At 38.1% G+C, this 22,572-nt stretch overlaps 1 protein-coding gene across 2 annotated transcripts in view; it reads right to left on the bottom strand.

Annotated features, from left to right (window-relative positions):
* Positions 1–22,572, bottom strand: part of HS2ST1 (heparan sulfate 2-O-sulfotransferase 1) — a 180,946-nt gene that overhangs the window by 25,819 nt on the left and 132,555 nt on the right. For both annotated transcript variants that reach the window (XM_010860342.1, XM_010860343.1), the window contains exon 2: positions 11,339–11,577. In XM_010860342.1, coding sequence (XP_010858644.1) covers positions 11,339–11,577 — 239 coding nt within the window. The remainder of the gene's footprint in view (positions 1–11,338; positions 11,578–22,572) is intronic.

Raw genomic sequence — 22,572 nt, 5'->3', positions numbered from 1 at the left:
CAAATCTCTGCATGATCAACAGCAAGTGGCTAAGAATCTCTTCTGGAGACTAGAGACAGTGTGGGGATGGCTGAGGGGTGGGGCCCGCCACCCTACACTGCAGGGAAAGCGCCTGTAAGCCGGGATCTCAGCCCCTGACACAGGCTGTCAATCGCCTACTTCTGACAATTTACCAATCCTTCACTTATATTTCACAATAGTTAGTCACATGGTGATATTCTGGAGCACTTATTACCAGGTTAGTCAATAAATTAATAGCCATGAATGATGGCTCCTGGATAAGGCCCACTGGTAGGAACAAAGTAGGGAAACTGTGGAAGCAGCCTTATGTCGGAGGACGTGAACTAAGGCAAGATGGAAGATTCTGGAAGGAGGATTTATAACTCAAAGACTAACAATGGAGTTAGAAACAATGGGGTTTTTGGAGGGGAAATGAAAAGAACCTTAAATTATTATTTTACACATACACACACATTATTAAAATCTGAAAATTGGATGTAGGTAACAAAATTATGTTGTATTAGAGAATACACAATTATATTTCAGCAGATATTTACAAATTGTCCCCACCAAAACGAATGAGCCAAATAAACATGTGATTTGAGATTTCAGGTTCTTTCCTATTTGTTCTTCAAGACATCAAATAGAATAAAAATATCAAATGGCAAATGAAAAAGAAATAGAAAATAAAATACTACTTAATCCATAAACTGAATCCTTAAAAAAGTTTACATGTTGAATATGAAAAACCCTTATAATTTCTACTTAATGGTAAGTTACACAAGCTTTTGGTTCTGTGAAAATCATTTTCAGTATTTCAGTCCCAAATGAGGAAGAAATACACGGCAAAGAGAATAGGAATGGGAGATGGTGGTTCAAGGGTGCTTAAGACTCTTACAGCTGAGCTCTTCAGAAGCTGAGATTTAAATGGATGTGATGGTATAAGAGGGAAATGAAAGGGAATGACAGATTGAAACCTGAGAAAACAGTGTTATATAAGCCAAATGTTGGAGGATCATAGTACACTGGGATGAAAGACAGGTATAAATTTCAAGTGTCCTTTTTCCGTCCACCCTTCCAAAGGATGGTCAAGATCAAACTAAATTCTGCTAAAGACACCCTCCATCTGCTGTGTGTCCTACAAGGTGAGGTGAAGAGCCCTGGAAGCTGGATGAGATCTGCACTGCTACTGGGCTTCCCAAACTCAGTGTGCAAATGAATCATCTGGGGCTCTTGTTAAAATGCAGATTCTGACTCAGCGGGTATGGAGTGGGGCCCAAGATTCTGCACTTCTAAAAAGTTTCCACAGCATGGCCAGGTCAGCGGGTGACACCGAGGAGCAAGCCTTTAGCACGTATGGACCCAGGACCTAGCTCTTGGTTTTATCAACATGAAGCTCCTTCTGTAGTGCCTGCAAAGGAGGCCTGAGGTCTATAGAGGCTCTTTAGCAAGGATATACTCTCTCAGTTACTTTCATGAGTTACTTTCTTCTCAGTTACATATCATGCTTTCATGATATGGAAAAAAAAAAAGTATGCTGAACTAAAACAGTGGTTTAAAGGTTATCTACATATATAGATAATATATATACATATATACACACACACACACACATATAAGCTACGACAACATATAAAACAGAATGAGGGGTGGGAGCGTAACGCCCCCGTCTACTCAGTCTCCTCCATCTGCCCACACAGTGATGCCTGAAGCACTCTGGAACCAAAGCATTCCAAGAAACACAAAGTATAAAATAAATAAAAGGGTTGTGCCTCCGTTGGACTCAGGGAAGTTTGGTGAAGGCAGAACAGAACAAGGCATGAAACATTCACTGCTGTCACCGATCTCAAACTTTCCTGTTTGCAGAATCAGCATTTTATTAGGATATCCTATACTCTTTATGTTACAGAAACTGAAGTCCAAGAACCACATACCTCCGATTTTTGGTCCAATCATCCTTCTATACCACTGGCTAATTTCTTTAATCTATTATTGTCCAATTTAAACAAGGTTGGTGGGGGGACGACTTGAAAGAGGAGCAGACAGGTATCTTTGACATCATAATACTGATCAACAGACTTGGACACTGAGAATTTCAGGTTCTGTCCAATGCTCAGGAAATTCCTGAGATCCAGACATTCAAACCTCCAAGATCTCAAAGCTCTGTTGATATATCTCTCTCAACTGTTTATTTTCCTGCTTACATTCATTATCATCTCAACTTCCAATCTACTCTGTGCACTATCTCTTGTATTGAATAACCATTTTTTGACAATGGCTGCTGACTTATTCTTGCCTTTTTATTGTCCCGGGTAACCTCAAGGGTTGCTGAACAATGCTGGTCAAAACTAAGAGACCCAGTCTAAATGTAGGACTTTGAATCTTATTAGACTGAATACATTCTGAGGCATATTCAGGTATGTTACTAAATTCTCTACAGTTTTTTTTTTTTCTTTATTTTTTGGCTGTGCTGCACAGCATGTGGAATATTAGTTCCTAACCAGGGATCGAATCTGTGCCCCCTGCATTGGGAGCACAAACCATCTGAGAATTCCAGAATAGAGTGTGGAATTCCCTACACGCTATTATTGCTAGTCTCCAAACACACAGAATCTTTCTCTAATCTCCAACTAAGAGAATACTGAAAGCTACAAACTTAATATATATGTGTATGTATTTTTTTTATTTCATCTAATCAACATTTAACTAGGGCAATCTGTTAAAATCTCATTAATAAAGCTGTGGCTGATTTGCAATAAATCAAAAGACGCTGAGCTGAGATTTACCTTCCTTTCACAGGGAAGCAGAAAGTGCTAAGTAGACAAATGCTGTCAATAAGGTTAAAGTGGTGCTTCACAGTCATCTGGAGAAAAGGCTGAGCATTTAGAAGTGTCATTTACATACGGCTGAAATTCTACACCATCCTAATCTCCTCTTCAAAAGTAATCTCCCAGGACATAAAAGCCTAATTAATGCCCTTTGAAGAACATACTTTTTAAAAGTTTTCTTTTCAAAGTATTAATTTAGCCACATTTAATTTTATCCTCTGAGTTCTCTAGAATTTTCCATGCCTCTCATTGGTCATATTCGCTTATGCCCTTTCATCAGTCTAGCTGCAGTCCCTGCCCTGTCATTTTCTGTGTTCTCGTCTCTTCTCTTCCTCTTGACTTTCAGTTTTTCTTCTGGTTTTCCTCTACAGTGGAGCATTCTGCCCAAGACTGTGAGATAAAGCTCTGGGATAGACAGGAGTAACGGGAGATGTAGATCAGGTGAGCAAGCTTCTACTCAGTTCATTTTATGGATTCTTACTGACTACAATACTTGGCACTAATGAAAGATAAAGAGAAGGGTAAAAAGGAGCAAAACTAATAGTATCAAATGAAGCTGAATCTGAAGACACTGAAAACTCTTGGGGAAAGAAATAAAGTCATCATAGCGACTTTATTCAAAGAGAATTTCCATACTCTGATTGCAAAAGGCTATCAAGAAGATGTTTCAGAAATAGTAGTTAGATACAATACAGGAAAAAGGGATGTTTTTATGGCTAGCCTGGAGCAGATTTTAAACTGTGATTTTTGTCAGATTTTATAACTCTTAAGCAGAGTTAGGCTAGCAAGTAATCAGAAGAGGCCTTCAGGGAAAACACAGGCAATGTAGGGAGGGGTGTTGTGATTTATTTGCTAGTTGAACCAGAACTGAACCAGTACAATAGGAAAAGTGAGAAAGCACCCTCTCACTAACACTATATCTAGGTTTATATTCTTAATAAGAGTAATCTCAACATTATGATTAAATGTGATCACAAAAGAACTTGTTTTCCCTATCTAAAAGTAGGAATGTCATCCTGAACATCCTGGTCAAATTCCAACTTTGTAATTACTACCTACTGAGTGAACATTACTATTAACTTGGGTAATTATATATACCAAACTCCTACTCATGCATATACTTAAAATAAACATTCACTGTACAGCCGTGGGTAGTTATATGAGGAGAGGAAGTTTTCTATGCAAAGAGAAAAAACGAGTAATAATTGGATACCATATAAGAAAGGTTCAGCAGCAGAAGAACATAATATACTATCTGCACTAAAGCTCAGAACTGTGTTGTTCAATACTACTACTATCAATCAGAGGCACTCCTTCTGCCAGTATTTACCACCCTGGCATCATGCTCAGCTAAGAATTACCTTCAGAACCTAAGCAGGTTCATTTGTTCATTCATTCATTCAACAAAAAGTTACAGACTATCTACTATGTATCTACAATACATACAATATGATATGGAGTATCTACAATAGAATGGGAAAGACTAGAGATCTCTTCAAGAAAATTAGAGATACCAAGGGAATATTTCATGCCAAGATGGGCACAATAAAGGACAGAAATGGTATGGACCTAACAGAAGCAGAAGATATTAAGAAGAGATGGCAAGAATACACAGAAGAACTGTACAAGAAAGATCTTCACCATCCAGATAATCACAATGGTGTGATCATTCACTTAGAGCCAGACATCCTGGAATGCGAAGTTAAGTGGGCCTTAGCAAGTATCACTACTAACAAAGCTCATGGAGATGATGGAATTCCAGCTGAAATATTTCAAATTCTAAAAGATGATGCTGTAAAAGTGCTGCACTCAATATGCCAGCAAATTTGGAAAACTCAGCAGTGGCCACAGGATTGGCAAAGGTCAGTTTTCATTCCAATCCCAAAGCCAATGCCAAAGAATGCTCAAACTACTGAACAACTGCATTCATCTCACATGCTAGTAAAGCAACGCTCAAAATTCTCCAAGCCAGGCTTCAACAGATGTTCAAGCTGGTTTGAGAAAAGGCAGAGGAACCAGAGATCAAATTGCCAACATCTGCTGGATCACCGAAAAACCAAGAGAGTTCCAGAAAAACATCTATTTCTGCTTTCTTGACTATGCTAAAGCCTTTGACTGTGTGGATCACAATAAACTGTGGAAAATTCTTAAACAGATGGGAATATCAGACCACCTGACCTGCCTCTTGAGAAATCTGTATGTAGGTCAAGAAGCAACAGTTAGAACTGGACATGGAAAAACAGACTGGTTCTAAATAGGGAAAGAAGTACATCAAGGCTGTATATTGTCACCCTGCTTATTTAACTTGTATGCAGAGTACATCACGAGAAACACTGGGCTGGAAGAAGCACAAGCTAGAATCAAGATTGCCGGGAGAAATATCAATAACCTCAAATATGCAGATGACACCACCCTTATGGCAGAAAGTGAAGAACTAAAGAGCCTCTTGATGAAAGTGAAAGAGGAGAGTGAAAAAGTTGGGTTAAAATGCAACATTCAGAAAACTAAGATCATGGTATCTGGTCCCATCACTTCATGGCAAATAGATGGTGAAACAGTGGAAACAGTATCAGACTTTATTTTCTTGGGCTCTAAAATCACTGCAGATGGTGATTGCAGCCATGAAATTAAAAGACGCTTAGTCCTTGTAAGGAAAGTTATGACCAACCTAGACAGCATATTAAAAAGCAGAGACATTACTTTGTCAACAAAGGTCTGTCTAGTCAAAGCTATGGTTTTTCCAGTAGTCATGTATTGATGTGAGAGTTGGACTATAAAGAAAGCTGAGTGCCGAAGAATTGATGCTTTTGAACTGTGGTGTTGGAGAAGACTCTTATAGAGTCCCTTGGACTGCAAGGAGATCCAACCAGTCCATCCTAGGGGAAATCAGTCCTGAATATTCATTGAAGGACTGAGGCTGAAGCTGAAACTCCAATACTTTGGCCACGTCTTGAGATAACTGATTCATGGGAAAAGACCCTGATGCTGGGAAAGATTGAAGGCAAGAGGAGAAGGGAACGACAGAGGATAAGATGGTTGGATGGCATTACCAACTCAACGGACATGAGTTTGAGTAAACTCTGGGAGTTGGTGATGGACAGGGAGGCCTGGCGTGCTGCAGTCCAAAGCGTCACAAAGAGTCCGACACGACTGAGTGACTGAACTGAACTATGTCTTAGGTCTGGTTCTAAGCCCAGGGATACAAAGTGAACAAGACAGACAAGGTCCCTGCGCTTAAGAAACTTAAATTATAATAGAGAAAATGACAGACAGTAAATAAATAGATCAGTAATAGGAAAGATAGTGAAAGAATAATGGTACCCAGTAACCTGGAAGAAGTATTTAATAAATAGGATGGCCAACTAAGGTTTTGCTATGAGGATGTCAATAAGCTGAAACCTTAATGGATAATATAAAGCCAACTGTGAGGCCAGGAGAAGTGCATTCTAAGAAGAAATGTTAAGGACAGAGGCCCTGAAGTGGTAAAGGCTTGGTGCATTCAGTGAATCAAAAGTTCAGTGTGGTCAGCAAATAAAAGGCTGAAGCAATGGCCAATGGGCAAGGGTCTGATCAAGAAGGAGGACCTGTTGGCCCAGGTAAGGAATTTAGATTTTGTTGGGGTGGTAGGAATGCTAATTTAAAGATAAGTAACTCACCATCCTGGGAAGATTATAGTACGCATCTCATATGATTCCATCACCCCACTGAGAATCATGTCTAGATCTAGATCTTTGCTATTCAAACTGTGGGTCAAGGACCAGAAGTATCAGTTTTGGCATTAATAGGAAGCCTCACAGAAATTCAAGTATCAGGCTTTATCTCAGTCCTTCTGAATCAAAAACTGTACTTCAACTGGTGTTCAGTATACACATTCTAAGTTGAGAAGCATTCACCTAAAGTGTTGTTCTGAAAAATCCGTATTTGCAAGTATTAATATAAAACCATATGCTTTAATGCAAATAGCCAGAAGTTGGTTTAACAGTAAATTAAAAAAAAAAATACTATACTGTCCTGTAAGAGAATACAAATTCTGGATAATTCCAGAAAGAGGTTAAATATGATCAGATCAGATCAGAGATCTATTTATCTCAAATAAATATATGAGAGCAGAAAAGAATAAAGAAGAATCATAAAAGATGATGCCATTTAAACCTATTTGACATAGTTACTTTATATTTTTTTAAATTTAAATTTATTTATTTTAATTGAAGGCTAATTACTTTACAATATTGTATTGGTTTTGCCATATATCAACATGAATCTGCCACAGGTGTACATGTGCTCCCCATTCTGAACCCCCCTCCCACCTCCCTCCTCATACCATCCCTCTAGTTACTTTAAAAACAAAATGTTCCATAATATAAAGATACTTTTGTGTACTAGAGTCAACTTCATTTTCCAACTAGAGGAGCTGATCACCTGTCTCCTGCTGATTCCTGTCTATTAACAGAGTAAAGCCCATCTCAAAAACATAACCTAACATGACTGAGTCTACCTCATACTTAACCACTTAAGTCCTTTCGTGCCTTATATTTTCAAATGATTACCTCCTAATCTTGTTCTAACTGTTCCTCTTATTTTATCTCAACTTAATTCTGAAAAACTCTTATTAAACTACAGAAAAGTTGAAAAAACAGTAGCCAATATTTGTACAATCTTCACCAAGAGTCACTGTTAACATTTTGCCACTTCTGTTTATCTCTTTCTTTCCTCCCCTCTCTCTATGCAGACACACAAATTTTTTCTGAATCAAAGTAGCAGATATTTTGTTCAAGGATCCAATCATGGGTCATGAATTACATTTGGTTTTCATGTCTCGTTAGTCTCCTCTAGCCCATCACTCCCCACCCCGCCCCCTGCCCCTTTTTGGTTGTTATGACATTGACACTAATAGCTCAGGACAGTTGTCCTAGATATATATGTTCTATATAACATTCTACAACATGGATTTGCTTGTTTTCTCAGGATGAGGTCCAAGTTAAACATTTTGGTTATACATTTTGGTGACAACACAACTTGATGTTTTCTTTTGAATAGTTCTCATAGTTCCTGCAACTATGTTTTATGTTTCCTGCTGCTGCTGCTAAGTCACTTCAGTCCTGTCCGACTCTGTGCGACCCCATAGATGGCAGCCCACCAGGCTCCCCCATCCCTGGGATTCTCCAGGCAAGAACACTGGAGTGGGTTGCCATTATGTTTCCTAGTAAATTATAAATAAGCTCTTTGAAAAACATAGCCTTGTTTTTAATTTCTTTGGTAATTCCCCAAGGAATGTAGCATAATCTCAGTATATATTACATGCACAATAAAGGAAAACTTGAAAGTAGAGTTGAGAACTGTGTCTAAGAATACACATAAACTGTTACAGAGGGAATGCTTTTATATCAAACCAGAAATACTCTGTCTTTACCTCTAAGATTTTTGAGAAGAATGATTAAGCAGATAAAAAGTTTAGCAAAGTCTCCCACACAAAAATCAATCTAGGAAAGAGCTGGGGATATTAAAGGCAGATATTAAGCGAACTGGACTGCCGAGGTTGGAAGATGAGAGAACGGAAGGCACGATCATCTACTATATCCCTAAATATTTTTACAAGTAAATTGGGCTTTAAATAGAAGATCAGGACAATAGCAGATTTAATAAAAACCTCATTTTTTAAGTCTTGCTTGAGTTAAATACTGATTAGAAACTATTTCTCAGAGAAGAAAGAAGAGCAAAACAGGTCATTTGTTAATTCTTATTTAAATAACAGGGCAGTTCAGAACAGTTCACAAGGACAATAAAAATACGGTATTAAAATCAAATATTATACAACATGATTTTCAGGAAATATTTTTGAAATTATTTTCAAGGCATCTAGTATTATAATTCAAAAGTTTACATTTAGAGGAAGCTATACTAGGTTGAAAGTAAAATTAAAATGCTATCTAATATATCAAGCAAAGGGAAAGGAAATAGCACCTCCGACTTGTTTGAAGAATGTTTCTATTTAGAAGATCAGTAAAAAAAAATTAGATACAGTGTATTAGAGAACATTTTGTATATTAAGCCACCCCTACCTAATTAAGTCCAGATGCTGAGCTACCAGCTGACATTGTGAAGTATGTCAGCTGGTGATTAAGGCTATTCTTCCACTCTGCCCCCCATTTTAAGTGTTGTTCGTTATGTAACCCAGTTGCCTTTTGTTGCATAAACACATAGACATATACACACACACGACAAGCTATTGAAAGGAAAACAGAAGTTTTATCTCCTCTAAATGCAACTGGAAAAATGTACCAGTACATGATGCCTATAAATGTCTTATGTGGTAAGCTTTGGCAGATTTATATTTCATGGGCCGGGGTTGGAGGGAAGGTCTAAGTCATTATCAGATATATCATAGCTGTAAGACAACTTTCTAACGCTGGACACATAATAATTCTAAAAATTTGAACAAATTAACTCTATTTTTCTAAACAATATTACTGAAGAAATGTAAAATTATTATGTGAGTGTTAAGAAATGCTCTTTGTAAACCAAGATATATTCTGAAAACTAATCATGCAGATTTAAAACCTACCACACACTGTATAAAATCTGATAATTTAGGACATTTGCCCTTGAGATATAGAAAATTACATAATGAATAGTTTTTATGACCCACTTAGCTAAATAAGTTCATGTTTCTTCTCATTTACAAAAGAGTTATTTGTTGGCTGATGAGTGTAGATTTTTGGTTCTATAGAAGAGAGTAATTGAGGATACTGCAGAGAGCCAAGAATTATATGGGGATATGATATGCGATATACATTTAGCCTTTACAAATAGCTCTCTAGTAAGAAAGCAAACCTAACTGTGTGTGTCAATGTTATTCTCTTACTTCAATGAGAGGATTAAAGCTATGTAAATAGTGGGATAACAGCAATTCTGTGACAATAAAACAAGGTCAGCTATTTTCAAACAGATAAATACATTTTAACTACATGACTATCACAAATACCTGTCTAATAAGCTACCTCAATATGGTATTTGACACATAGCATTTGCTACTGCTGCTAAGTCACTTCAGTCCTGTCCGACTCTGTGAGACCCCATATACGGCAGCCCACCAGGCTCCCCCGTCCCTGGGATTCTCCAGGCAAGAACACTGGAGTGGGTTGCCACTGCCTTCTCCAATGCATGAAAAGTGAAAAGTGAAAGTGAAGTCGCTCAGTCATGTCTGACTCTTAGGGACCCCATGAATCACAGCACACCAGGCCTCCCTGTCCATCACCAACTCCTGGAGTTTACCCAGACTCACGTCCATCGAGTCAGTGATGCCATCCAGCCATCTCATCCTCTGTCATCCCCTTCTCCTCCTGCCCCCAATCCCTCCCAGCATCAGAGTCTTTTCCAATGACTGGGGTGCCATTGCCTTCTCCATTTGATACACAGTATTTTCAAATATTATCTTTTCTTATCATGGGGCTCAATTCCTATTCCCTTTAATATCTGTGGAAAGAACTACACTTATAGTCAGAACTCCAGGTGTGAAGAAAATATCTGAAGCTACTGCTCAAGAGGGGAGTCAGTTTCAGTTTCTGAGATAACTTCCTCCACTTTTCTTAAAACCATTTCATAAATTATCTATCCGTTTATCTAAAGATTCTTAACAACTTGAAAGATAGTGCACCCCAATGTTCAGTGCAGCACTTTTTATAAAAGGATACAAATTAACTTAATTACAAAACAGAAGGAGTTACAGATGTGGAAAACAAGTTTATGGTCACCAGGAGGTAAGGAGGGAAGGGATAAATTGGGAGATTAGGACTGACACAAAACATACTACTATATATCTAAAATAGGTAACTAATAAGGACCTACTGTAGAGCACAGGGAACTCTACTCACTACTCTGTAATGACCTACATGGGATCAGAATCTAAAAGAGTGTATACATGTAAATGTGTAACTGATTCCTTTTGTTGAACAGCAGGAATTAGCTCAACATTGTAAATCAACTATACTCTGATACAAAATTTTTTAAAAAGATTCTCAATAACTTGAAAGGCAAGATTATATTAAAAATACAAATCATAACCCCTGTTCTCCAGAAGTTTATATCTAATACTTACATGAATAAAGATAAGATTAAATTCAGGAGTCTAGTCACAAAGAATACAAGTATTCATCAAATAAAGATTTCTCAGTGATGAATTGAGACAATATAGTGATTTTTATTGCAGGGCACCTGCTAAAAATATTTCACAGTTTTAAAGGGCTAGCATACTGAAGAGCATCAAGTTTCTTTTCAAAAATTCAAGCTGTTAATTCATTTATTTCACATGTATTTGAATACATATTGTAGACAAGGAAATGTACCAAATACTGTGAAGAATGTAAACTATAGAGAAGTTTGGTTGATGCATTCCTCCAAGAAACTTACAATCCCACTGGGCTCAGCATACATATCCCTTAAATGCTTTACCTTCTTGAAATAAAAAACTTGAGTTGGTGTCAGAAAACATTATGAATCCAAGTGGTATTTACCTGATCTTGCAGTGACATCACTGGATTATTTTTGGTAGTGTTGATGTGAAGAACATGGTATTTATTCTTTGCACACAGGTCATAGGCAATATTGGTAAAAGAGGTGCTTGCAGTTTTGGGGACTCTGTTGTAAATGATCACCATGTCGTCTTCCTCATCTAAAGCTACATCTTGCCGAGGGCCGTCCATGGTATGTCGCTGCTCAATCTCTCGAACTTCATGTCGTGCAATGGCCCTTTCTGCAAAGAAAAATATGAACTTAGTTTTGAAAGACACTATAAAGGAAGTTGTAAAACACTGAAAATAATTTCCTATTCCTGGAACATAGTTCTCCTACTCAAGAATGGGGTTAAGAACCACTAAAGAAATGTTTTAAGGACCAAAACTTCAGAATTATCTTGGAGAGATAATAACTCATACATATGAAAAACAAAAGAAAAACAGTCATTGAGTTTAGAATACAACAGATTAGAGTTCTTCCATGTAGTTCAAAATACACTTTTCATTCCAACAGAATTTTTATAGCCTAAATTAATTCTCAAACCCATAAAGACAGGTTGCATGGAATACTAAACTTCACAGTAAAAATACACTTAGAAAATAAATCACTTATAATTTAGGCAATGATTTAGAAATTTATTACTTAGGATGTAGCTGTGTGTGTGCTCAGTTGTGTCTGACTCTTTGCAACCCCTTGGACTGTAGCCTGCCAGGCCCCTCTGTCCATGGAATTCTCTAGGCAAGAATACTGGAGTGGGGTGCCATTTCCTACTCCAGGGGATCTTCCTCACCCAGGGATCCAACCTGCATCTCTTGTGTCTCTTGCATTGGCAGGTAGATTTCTTACCACTGCACCACCTGGGAAGTATATCGGATATAATAACTCCCCGCCTTATCAGAATGTACTAGGGCAGTGATTATAAACGCTTGTGTGATTTTAGGTAACAAGGGTAAAGATGGTATCATAAAACCTTTTTCATTTTGGTGTTTTAAAATACAGATAAGTCCTGGCTATGTTTATTAATTAAACTCCATGGTGCCTCTAATTCAAACGACTGTTCACCAAGCAGTTTGAAAAGCAAGTTACATTTTTTTTTCTTATTATTTATTTTTTAATTGAAAGATAACTGCTTTACAGAACTTTGTTGTTTTCTGTCAAACCTCAACATGAATCAGTCACAGGTATACATACGTCCCCTCCCTTTTGAACCTCCCTCCATCTCCCTCCCATCCCACCCCTCTCCCTCCCCATCCCACCCCTCTAGGTTGAGGCACAGCCCCTGTTTGAGTCTCCTGAGCCATACTATTCTCTATTTAATATAGGCTTTAACTTCAAATACTCTTTAGAATTAAGAAGCAAGAATATGGGAAGAAATGGGGCGGGGGGAGTAACAAGACTGCAAATTACTCTGCACAAAGACAACTGCTCACACACAGTATGCACCCTCCTTCCACTGGATCTCTGTGCCTCACCCTGCCTTGAACTCTCATTCATTCTCCCTCTAGCTCAATTCTGCCTAGTGAACCCCTCAAACTTCACATTGAATTTAATCATCACCTGCAAGGGAAGCATTATCTAATCTCCCTAACTAGGCCAAACCTCACACATACACACATGATGTATGTATATATACCTCATAATGCACATCTCATACATACACATAAGTGCAATTTTACATTTTATGTGTATTAGCATCCATCTACCATGCTGGCAACAATTCAGTAAAGTGACATAAAAAAGCACTGTGGTACAATTACAGTAACAAGTTCAGGCTTCAAATATTGTTTGACTATGCATCTTAAATTTTGATTCAGAAGATATGGCCACTGCATTATAAAGTATGCTCTGAGCTGAGGATTCACCTTCAGAAGACTTGAAGTTCCAAGCCTGCTGCTTACTGGTGGTGGTTTAGTTGCTAAGTCATGTCTGACTCTGCGACCCCATGGACTGGAGCCCACCAGGCTCCTCTGTTCATGGGATTTCCAGGCAAGAATACTGGAGTGGGTTGCCATTTTCTCCTCCAGGGGATCTTCCTGACCCAAGGATCGACCCCACGTTTCCTATGTCTCCTGAGTTGCAGGCAGATTCTTTACCCACTGAGCCTTCAGGGAAGCCCTACTAGCAGCGGGCTTTCCAAAACAGGAAAGCAGTACACATATGAATATATACTATGCATATATATGTATCTTTTTTCATGGGGGAGAGTTGGTTGGGAATATGGAGAAAACGAGATGAGCTTAATGTGGAACATACTGTTGAACTGCCTGGGATACCCAGGAGACGTAGATAACTGGGCACACAGCTCAAGCGCTTGAGAATAAACATTCATGTAGAAGACAGACATCTGGGAAACCATAGGAGTGATGAAACTATGTAGATACTACAGAATGTATAGCATGTAAAGAGAATTTAATCTTAGAACAGAATCTTAGGAAGAATCAACATTTAAGGGCCAAGAAAAAAAGACAATCAAAAGAAAAGACTAAGAAGAAACAGAAGAAGAAACCTGGACAGACTTTTAAGAACCACATACCACATGTTTAGAAAGCACAATATTTTTCAAAATTTATAGTAGTTTACAAATGAATCTGAAATTGAGGTAATGTATGATGCTCAAGCATCTACACAGGATTTGGAAGTTCTCTCACTAAATTCAGCATGTATTATGGAAAGCCTAAGAATATAATTATATTCAATAATTTTAAAGGAATTGTATCTTCTAAGCAACCCCAAACTGTCACCACAATCCAAAACTATTTCACTATTGTTATGTCCTCACTCTCCCTTTTCCACTATGGGAAATAAAACAGTACTGCTGACATTTAAGTGCTGACAGAAGTTTAAGAGGTTGTTTCCTACAGCAGCCAGATATATATGAAATTACCTTTACTTTTAATGGCTACACCAACAACCAATAAGGCTGAATGCTTTCACTAGTTTTTCTGAACTCAGTATTTGGAAAAGAAACAGATTTTGTTATTCTTTAAAGAAGTTATTATTTAGTTTATAGATTAAAAAACTTTTTAAGGTGTTAAAACTCTAGAGCATGAAACTAACATGTTTTTAGAATTAATCATCATTCTTAGTTCATTATGTGTATTAAAGTATATGAACTGTATATTTGACATTTCCTAAATTAAAGACTAGAGATCTCTTCAGGAAAATTAGAGATACCAAGGAAACATTTCATGCAAAGATGGGCACAATAAAGGACAGAAACAGTATGGACCTAACAGAAGCAGAAGATATTAAGAAGTGGCAAGAATACACAGAAGAATTATACAAAAAAGATCTTTATGACCCAGATAACCACAATGGTGTGATCATTCACCTAAAGCCAGATATCCTGAAACGTGAAGTCAAGTGGGCTTTAGGAAGCATCACTATGAACAAAGCTTGTGGAGGCGATAGAATTCCAGCTGAGCTATTTTAAATCCTAAAAGATGATGCTGTGCAAGTGCTACGCTCAGTATGCCAGCAAATTTGGAAAACTCAGCAGTGGCCACAGGACTGGAAAAGGTCAGTTTTCATTCCAATCCCAAAGAAAGGCAATGCCAAAGAATGTTCAAACTACCTACCGCACCATAGAACTCATTTCACACACTAGGAAAGTAATGCTCAAAACTGTCCAAACAATAGTGGCTAATGATGATTTTTTGGGTCCTCTGAGGATATGATGAAAGCAATAGATCTGGTCTCCAGAACGGCTGATGTGTACATTTCAGAGCTTCCTCCTAGAGCCCAACCATGGACAGGCAGCTCCATGACCCCAAGTTAATTATTTCCAAAAAAAGAAAAAAGGTTCATGGACATCAAGGCCTGATAGTAAACTGCCTAAAGGTATTAGTATATATATTGAAAACAAGAGGTTACTCAGAAATTAGAATTGCAGGCAAAGAGAAATCATAGAGAAAACTGGCAGTGACGATTAGAAAAATGTCCACAGGGAGGGTGCCTTGTCACAAAATTTGACCTGTCAGAACTCCCTGGTAATTATGCCTTTTGCAGAGCCAGACAGAAACTAAGAGCTTGGAGCTATCAAACACCTGAGTTAAAGTGGATCCTTAGCATTTTCTAGGGATAAATCCTCAGTTGTGTAAATCCCCAAATACTGTTCTGAAGTATAATTTGTTCCCCATAAAATATGCACACAATGAGAAGTAGGAAGCAATAAAGGAGCACCAAAAGAAAGCTATTAAAAGGTTAACTGATTCCTTTTCCAGCACCACTTACTGTGAATGAACTGTCTAGTCAGACACTATCTGATCTTCATGGAAGTAGGATTTGGTAATTATTATGAATTAAACAAATTGGTTGTCCAATAGTATACATCATTTTCTTATGAATATGTTTAGCCTGAGTCAGTTTCATTGAATTCAATCATGCTGCTGCTAAGTAGCTTCAGTCTTGTCCGACTCTGTGCGACCCCATAGATGGCAGCCCACCAGGCTCGGCCATCCCTGGGATTCTTCAGGCAAGAACACTGGAGTGGGTTGCCATTTCCTTCTCCAATGCATGAAAGTGAAAAGTTGAGAGTGAAGTCGCTCAGTTGTGTCCGACTCTTAGCAACCCCATGGACTGCAGCCCACCAGCCTCCTCCATCCTTGGGATTTTCCAGGCAAGAGTACTGGAGTGGGTTGCCATTGTCTTCTCCATCAATCACCATGGGGACTGACAAAATAAATTCTGATGATTAAAGGCTGGACTCTCAACACTAGTAAATGCTTTCTTGTGTGGTTTCCAGGCAGTGAGCAAGAGACACACGTATTGTCCTTAAAACTTACAAGTGGACTTCCCTGGTGGTCCAGTGGTTAGGATTCCACCTGCCAATGCAGGGGACGCAAGTTTGATCCCTGGTCTGGAAGATTCCACATGCCACAGGGCAACTACTGAGCTCGCGTGCCACAACCACTGAAGCCCACACACCCCAGAGTCCATGCTCCACAACAAGAGAAGTACCACAGTGAGAAGCCTGCAGTCCACAACTAGAGTTGCTCCTACTTGTTTCAGCTAGAGAAAGCCTGTGTGCAGCAACAAAGACCCAGCACAATAAAAATTAAATAAATTAATTACTTAAAAAATTTTACACATATGTTTAACTGGATCATTCTATAAAAAGAAGTTGAGACCACCTTCTACTTCAAGGAAGATGGTGTAAACTTATGTTTTTGCTATTTCTCTCATGAAGTACAACTAAAACCCTGGACATTATATAAATGACAAACGTAAGACTCTAAAGTTGGAGAGAAGAAAACAGGCTAGTTAGAGCCCTTAAGATTCAAGGAGCAACATGGTGAGTTTCTTTTCTTTAGCCTTATATATCCCAGTCTTGGAGCAGTAGAAGCTGGCAACCCAGGAGCAGGCATACATAAAAAGACGTCCAACAAAAGCCCTGCCAGAACTCCAAGAAAGGGACAGCATAGTAAGACAAAAACTTTTGGACAATAATCACTCTACTTTAGCCAAACTCCACAGAAAAAACTGTGCCCCACTTCCATTCCTCACAGGCCAAGTAGCTAGCCTAGACTTCTACCCTCACAAAGCTGTAATCAGGTGCCCAGTATCTCTGATGGAATGGTGTCAGAGAAGACAAGGTAGGGAGCCAGAACTTTTATCCTAGGCAACAGGTAACAAGGCACCTCTGCAGTGTCAGTGAAGACCAAGCAAGGAACCAGAATGTCCACTTTCACACAGGAGTGATGAGAGGCCCCCTCCCCTCCCCACTTGGTGCTGTCAGAGGAGACCTAGTGGAGAATCAGGATGTTCACCATCACTCAGTGTAATGAGGCCACTCCCGTCCCTGCCCAAGGTAACAATGAGCTCACCGGGTGTTGATGGTGGCCTATTTGGGAACCTGAACTTCTACCTCCACTTCACAGTAACAAAACAGCAACCCTTTCCTTTGCCAGAGCAGTATTGGAGAAAGTCAACTAAAACAAAAGGTATTTTTAAATAAGATTCAGAGTACCCACAGATACAGACAACAAACTAGTGGATACCAGTGATGAGAGGGAAAGGGGAGGGATAATACAGGTGTTGGGGGAGAAAGGGGCTATTGTGGATTATATGACATCATGTGTGCGAAACTTTTGAAAATTGCAAAACACTATAGAATTTAAAGAATATTTTCTTCAACTGAAGAAAAAAGATCCAAAGTCTCACAACATAATATAAAAATATCCATGTTTCAATCAAATTGTACTGAGCATATTAAGAACCAACAGGATCTCAAACTCAATGAATAGAGATAAGAAATGACAATATAAAAAGAACAGCAATGTTAGAATTATCAAAGATTTAAAGCAGTCATTATAAAATGCTTTCAAGAACAAGCTTGAACCAAATGAAAAAACAGAAGGCCTCAGAAAATAAGCTCAGTAATGAAATAAAATATATAGATAACTAAATGGAAATTTTAGAACTCAAAGAAGAAAAAACAACAAACAAACAAACCCATAATAAAAAGTTCAGTGAATGGGATCAACAGCAGAATGGAAAGGAAGGAAATTTAGTGAACTGGAACATGGAACAAAAGAAATTATCCAATCAGAATAACAATGAGAGACTATAATAGGAAGAATAAAGCAACAGAACCTTGGGGAACTGTGGGATATAGCAACAGGATTTAAAATTGGTGTCACAGAGTCTTGGATGGAAAGGAGAAAGAAAGCAGGGCTGAAAGAATTCTTAAAGAAATATGGCTGAAAACTTGACATCCGACAGGAGACAAAGATTTAAGATGCTGAACAAACTCCAAATGGCATAAACCAAAAACATCCAAGACAAGACACATCATAATTAAGCTTCTGGAAACTAAAAATTAAGGAAAAAAGGCTTGAAATCAGCCTGAGAAAATGAAGCCTACTGTAGAAAAGAACTGGAATAACAGCAGATTTCTCATCAGAAGTCAAAGAGCCAGGAGGAGGTGCCACAATTTTTCAAGTGATGAAATAAAATAATCCTACACCCAGAGAAAATCATCCTCAAGAATGAAGGGGTATAAGATATTCTTATATGAAAGAAACCTATAATGATTTATTACCACTATGATTAATGAGGTTTTCTAGATAGGAAAAAAAAAAACATAAAAGAAGAAATCTTAAAACACAAGGGAAAAAAAAGGCAACAAGAAAATAGAAAGAATAAACACATGGGTAAATACAATAAACTGTCCTTGTGTTTTCAAAAATATGTTTGACATATAAAGAAAAAATTATAACATTGTGTGATATGATTTTAAATGTATGCAGAAGAAACATTTAGTACAATTATGTTGTAAGTGGCAGATAGTAAAAGTATGTAAATCGAGGTAGTTTCCATACTTCACTTGAATTGGTAAACTGATGACACCAATAAACTGTGACAAGTGATATTTATATGATGTAACACACAAAGCAACCATGAAAAATGCTGTATAAAGACTCCGAAACACACTCCAAGTGTTTTAAATTCAAAAACACTATGGATAAATCAAACTGTAACTTTTAGTAAGTGTAAAAGTAATTTATAGGAATGAAGAGAAAGGAAAAGAGGTAAGAAGAAAAACAGAAAACAAAACGGAAAGAAATATCAAGGAAACTTAAATACATAAGTGAATAAAAATGAAAATAAAGTAAGAGGAATTCCCAAGACAGCAAAGACCCTGAGCTTACTTCCCCTCATAAGCACAGCAAAATTACAACTATTTACAGAATAACTATTGATGAAAAAGATTTGAACCTACCAGAAAAGATCGTCTACACTAAAAGTATAAAGAAGGAACCATAATGGAGATGGACAGGAGAGGTAGAGTTGTAGTAGAGTCAAAACCTCAACCCTTGGGTTGGGTGACCCACAAATGGTAGAATTATTTCAACCGCAGAGGTTCTCCCCCAGGGAAAAAGGGGTCTGTGCCCCACAATGGGCTCTGTAGCCCAGAGTCGTGTGCCAGAAAGATGAGCCCCCAGAGCATCTGGCTTTGAAGATCAGTGATGCTTATTTTCAGGAGACTCAGAAGACTGTGGGAAATAGAGACTCCACTCTGAAAGGGCAGACACAAAATCTTTTCTGTTGTTGGAACCAGGGCAGATGGCAGTAAGGAGCCTGGGTCGGACCTACCTGCTGATCTTGGAGAGCCTCCCAGAGAAGCAGGAGGCAACTGGAGCTCATGCTGAGGCAAAGACACTGCTGGCAGCCATTCTGGGGAGCCTGTCCTACCATGGGGACACTGATATTGAAAAATGCCATTCTGGAATACTCCCTCTAGCTTATTAATGTCAGGACCCAGCTCCCTCCACCCCCACGCACAAGTGCTGGGACTCCTCAGGCCAGGCAACTAACCAGGTGGGACACAGCTCCACCCACCAGCAGACAGGGCACCTTAACACCCCTGAGCCCACAGCAGTTCCTGAACATGACCCTAGCCACCACAGGCCCACGATGCAGCTGCACATACCAGTGTGAAGGCACCAGAGCCAGACCTTCCAGAGGCCCTGACCACCAGCAGGCAGGCAAAATCCCCAGAATACTCTGAGACTCACACCAGCAAGCCTGCTTTAGCATTAGGACCAGCTTCATCTATCCTTCCTAAACTATTTCAAGAAACTGCAGAGGAAGGAATGTTTTCAAACTCATTCTATGAGACCAGCAACACCCTGATACCAAAACCAGATAAAGATATCACAAGAATAGAAAATTATAGGCCAGAATAACTGATGTACTTAGATGCAAAAATCCTCAACAAATATTGGCAAAGCAAATACAAAATACATTAAAAGGATCATACTTCCTGATCAAATGGACTTCATATCAGGTATGCAAGAATGGTTCAATAGCCACAAATAAACTAATGTGATAGGCATTAACAGACTGAAGAATAAAAACTATATAATCATCTCAATAGGGGCAGAAAAAGGTTTTGACAAAATTCAATACCCGTTTATGATTTTAGAAAAACAAAAACAAAAAAACCACTCTCTAGAAAGTGGGCATAGAGAATATACCTCAACATAATAAAGGCCATACATGAAATGGCAACCTACTCCAGTGTTCTTGCCTGGAGAATCCCAGGGACGGGGGAGCCTGGTGGGCTGCCGTCTATGGGGTCACACAGAGTCGGGCATGACTGAAGTGACTTAGCAGCAGTAGCATGATAAGCCCAGAGCTAACATCATACCCAACAGTGAAAAGTTGAAAGTATTTTTTCTAACATTAGGAACAATACAAGGATGCCCACTCTCCCCACTTTTATTCAACATAGTATTAGAAATCCTAGCCATAGCCATAGCAATCAGACAAGAAAAATAAAAGGAATCTAAATTGGAAAGTAAGACTGTCACTGACTGCAGATGACATATAATACTATACATAGAAAACCCTAAAGAAAACTACTTGAGTTCATCAATCAATCTGGTAAAGTTGCAGAATACAAAATTAATATATAGAAATCAGTTGCACTTCCATACCCTACCAACGAACTATCAGAAAGAAAACTTAAAGAAACAATCCTATTTACAATTACATTGAAAAGAATAAAATACCTACGAATAAACATATATAAAGGGTAAAAGACCTGTGTCCCTATATACAAGGGCTCTTCTAGACCCTTGTAAATATATGGCTTACATATTTATTATGTTTGTGCATTAATTATATATTGACTCTTAAGATTAATGAAAATATATTACAAAATAAAAATTAAATTTTCTTCCCAAATTTCATCTCACTAATGAATTATGACTAAAAACTTATTGGTTAAGGTTCTTAAGAGGATCTATTAGGTAAGAATGTTGAAGTAGCTGATAAATATCCAAACAATCTGGTAACTACCAATATAATTATTTTTTTATTGCTAAGGTTACTAAGTTAAAGGACTATGTATTATATTTATATTGGCTGGTTTTTTACAGTTATTACACAAATTTTAAAATGTGAAATTCTTATAACAACCTTCCTTTATATTACCAATCTGAAAAATGCATTAATCACCTATATGAAATATAATATTGTTAATAGCTAACACTGAATTCTCACTATGTGTCTTAAATGTATCATTCTTAACACGCATACTCTGTGTTAAGTGTTTTATATGCATTATCTCAAGTTTTGATTCTTAAAACAACCCTAAGAGGCAATATTATTATTCTCATCTAGATGAGGAAACTGATTCTCAAAGAAGTTAATTGATCATAAGTGAAGTGAAGTCGCTCAGTCGTATCCGACTCTTTGCGACCCCGTGGACTGTAGCCTATCAGGCTCCTCTGTCCATGGGATTTTCCAGGCAAGAGTGCTGGAGTGGATTACCATTTCCTTCTCCAGGGGATCTTCCCGACCCAGGAATCAAACCCGATCTCCTGCATTGCAGGCAGACGCTTTACCGTCTGAGCCACCAGGGAAGCCCAAAATACTAAAGCAGTAAGTAGCTAGTTTGTCTCCTTAAGATACTATCCTATGTGTGTTGAAAGTCACTCTGTCATGTCCAACTATTTGTAGTGCTCAGGCCAGAATACTGGAGTGGGTAGCCGTTCCCTCTTCCAGGGGATCTTTCCAATCCAGGGATCGAACCCAGGTCTCCTACATTGCAGGCGGATTTTTTACCATCTGAGCCACCAGGGAAGCCAATGTAAGGATATGGTTTCAGGTCAATCTGACTCTAGAGCCTGTGTTCCACATTATACTTGTCATCTGAGATTTAATCTAATTTCATAAGAGGAAGGAGTAGGGTTGTATAATTAAATACAGCAGGATATTATATAAAAGTACTACTTTTTTTGCAAGTACCCATTTTTAAAATATAGAATATTATAGTTAAAAATCATGGGTGAGCTGACTTCATTCTGTACATATTTCAATCACTTGAAATGAATATTCTGATAGGAAATGGGGATTCCAACCAATATTCTTTTCCCTTTTCTCAAGTTTTACCAAGACATCTCAAACATCCCTCATACCTTTTTATACACTTTTCAAGTAATCTATTCTTATTTTAAATTTACATCTTATACAAAGTCAAATAAGTGCCATAACAGAGAACAAACTAATTCTGAAACCAAGAATTGGGGTAAAAAACTTACGGAGAAAGATACACTGGATAAGTTGAGCTTTGAAAAGATACTGGGTTTCAAAATAGAGAGATGGATCCTTTGGGAAGCCATAAAGGCCTGCAGAGTTACTAAGTTGACAAGTAACACACTAGTAAAATTTGATTATAAAATTATTTAACCAACAGTGTTCTGTGACAACCTAGAGGGGTGGG

The sequence above is a fragment of the Bison bison genome, unplaced genomic scaffold (genome assembly GCF_000754665.1).
Source record: "Bison bison bison isolate TAMUID 2011002044 unplaced genomic scaffold, Bison_UMD1.0 scf7180017864466, whole genome shotgun sequence".
NCBI classification, from domain to species: Eukaryota; Metazoa; Chordata; class Mammalia; order Artiodactyla; family Bovidae; genus Bison; species Bison bison.
Note: the sequence above shows the minus strand (reverse complement) of the source record. Positions and strands in the feature narration are given on the sequence as shown.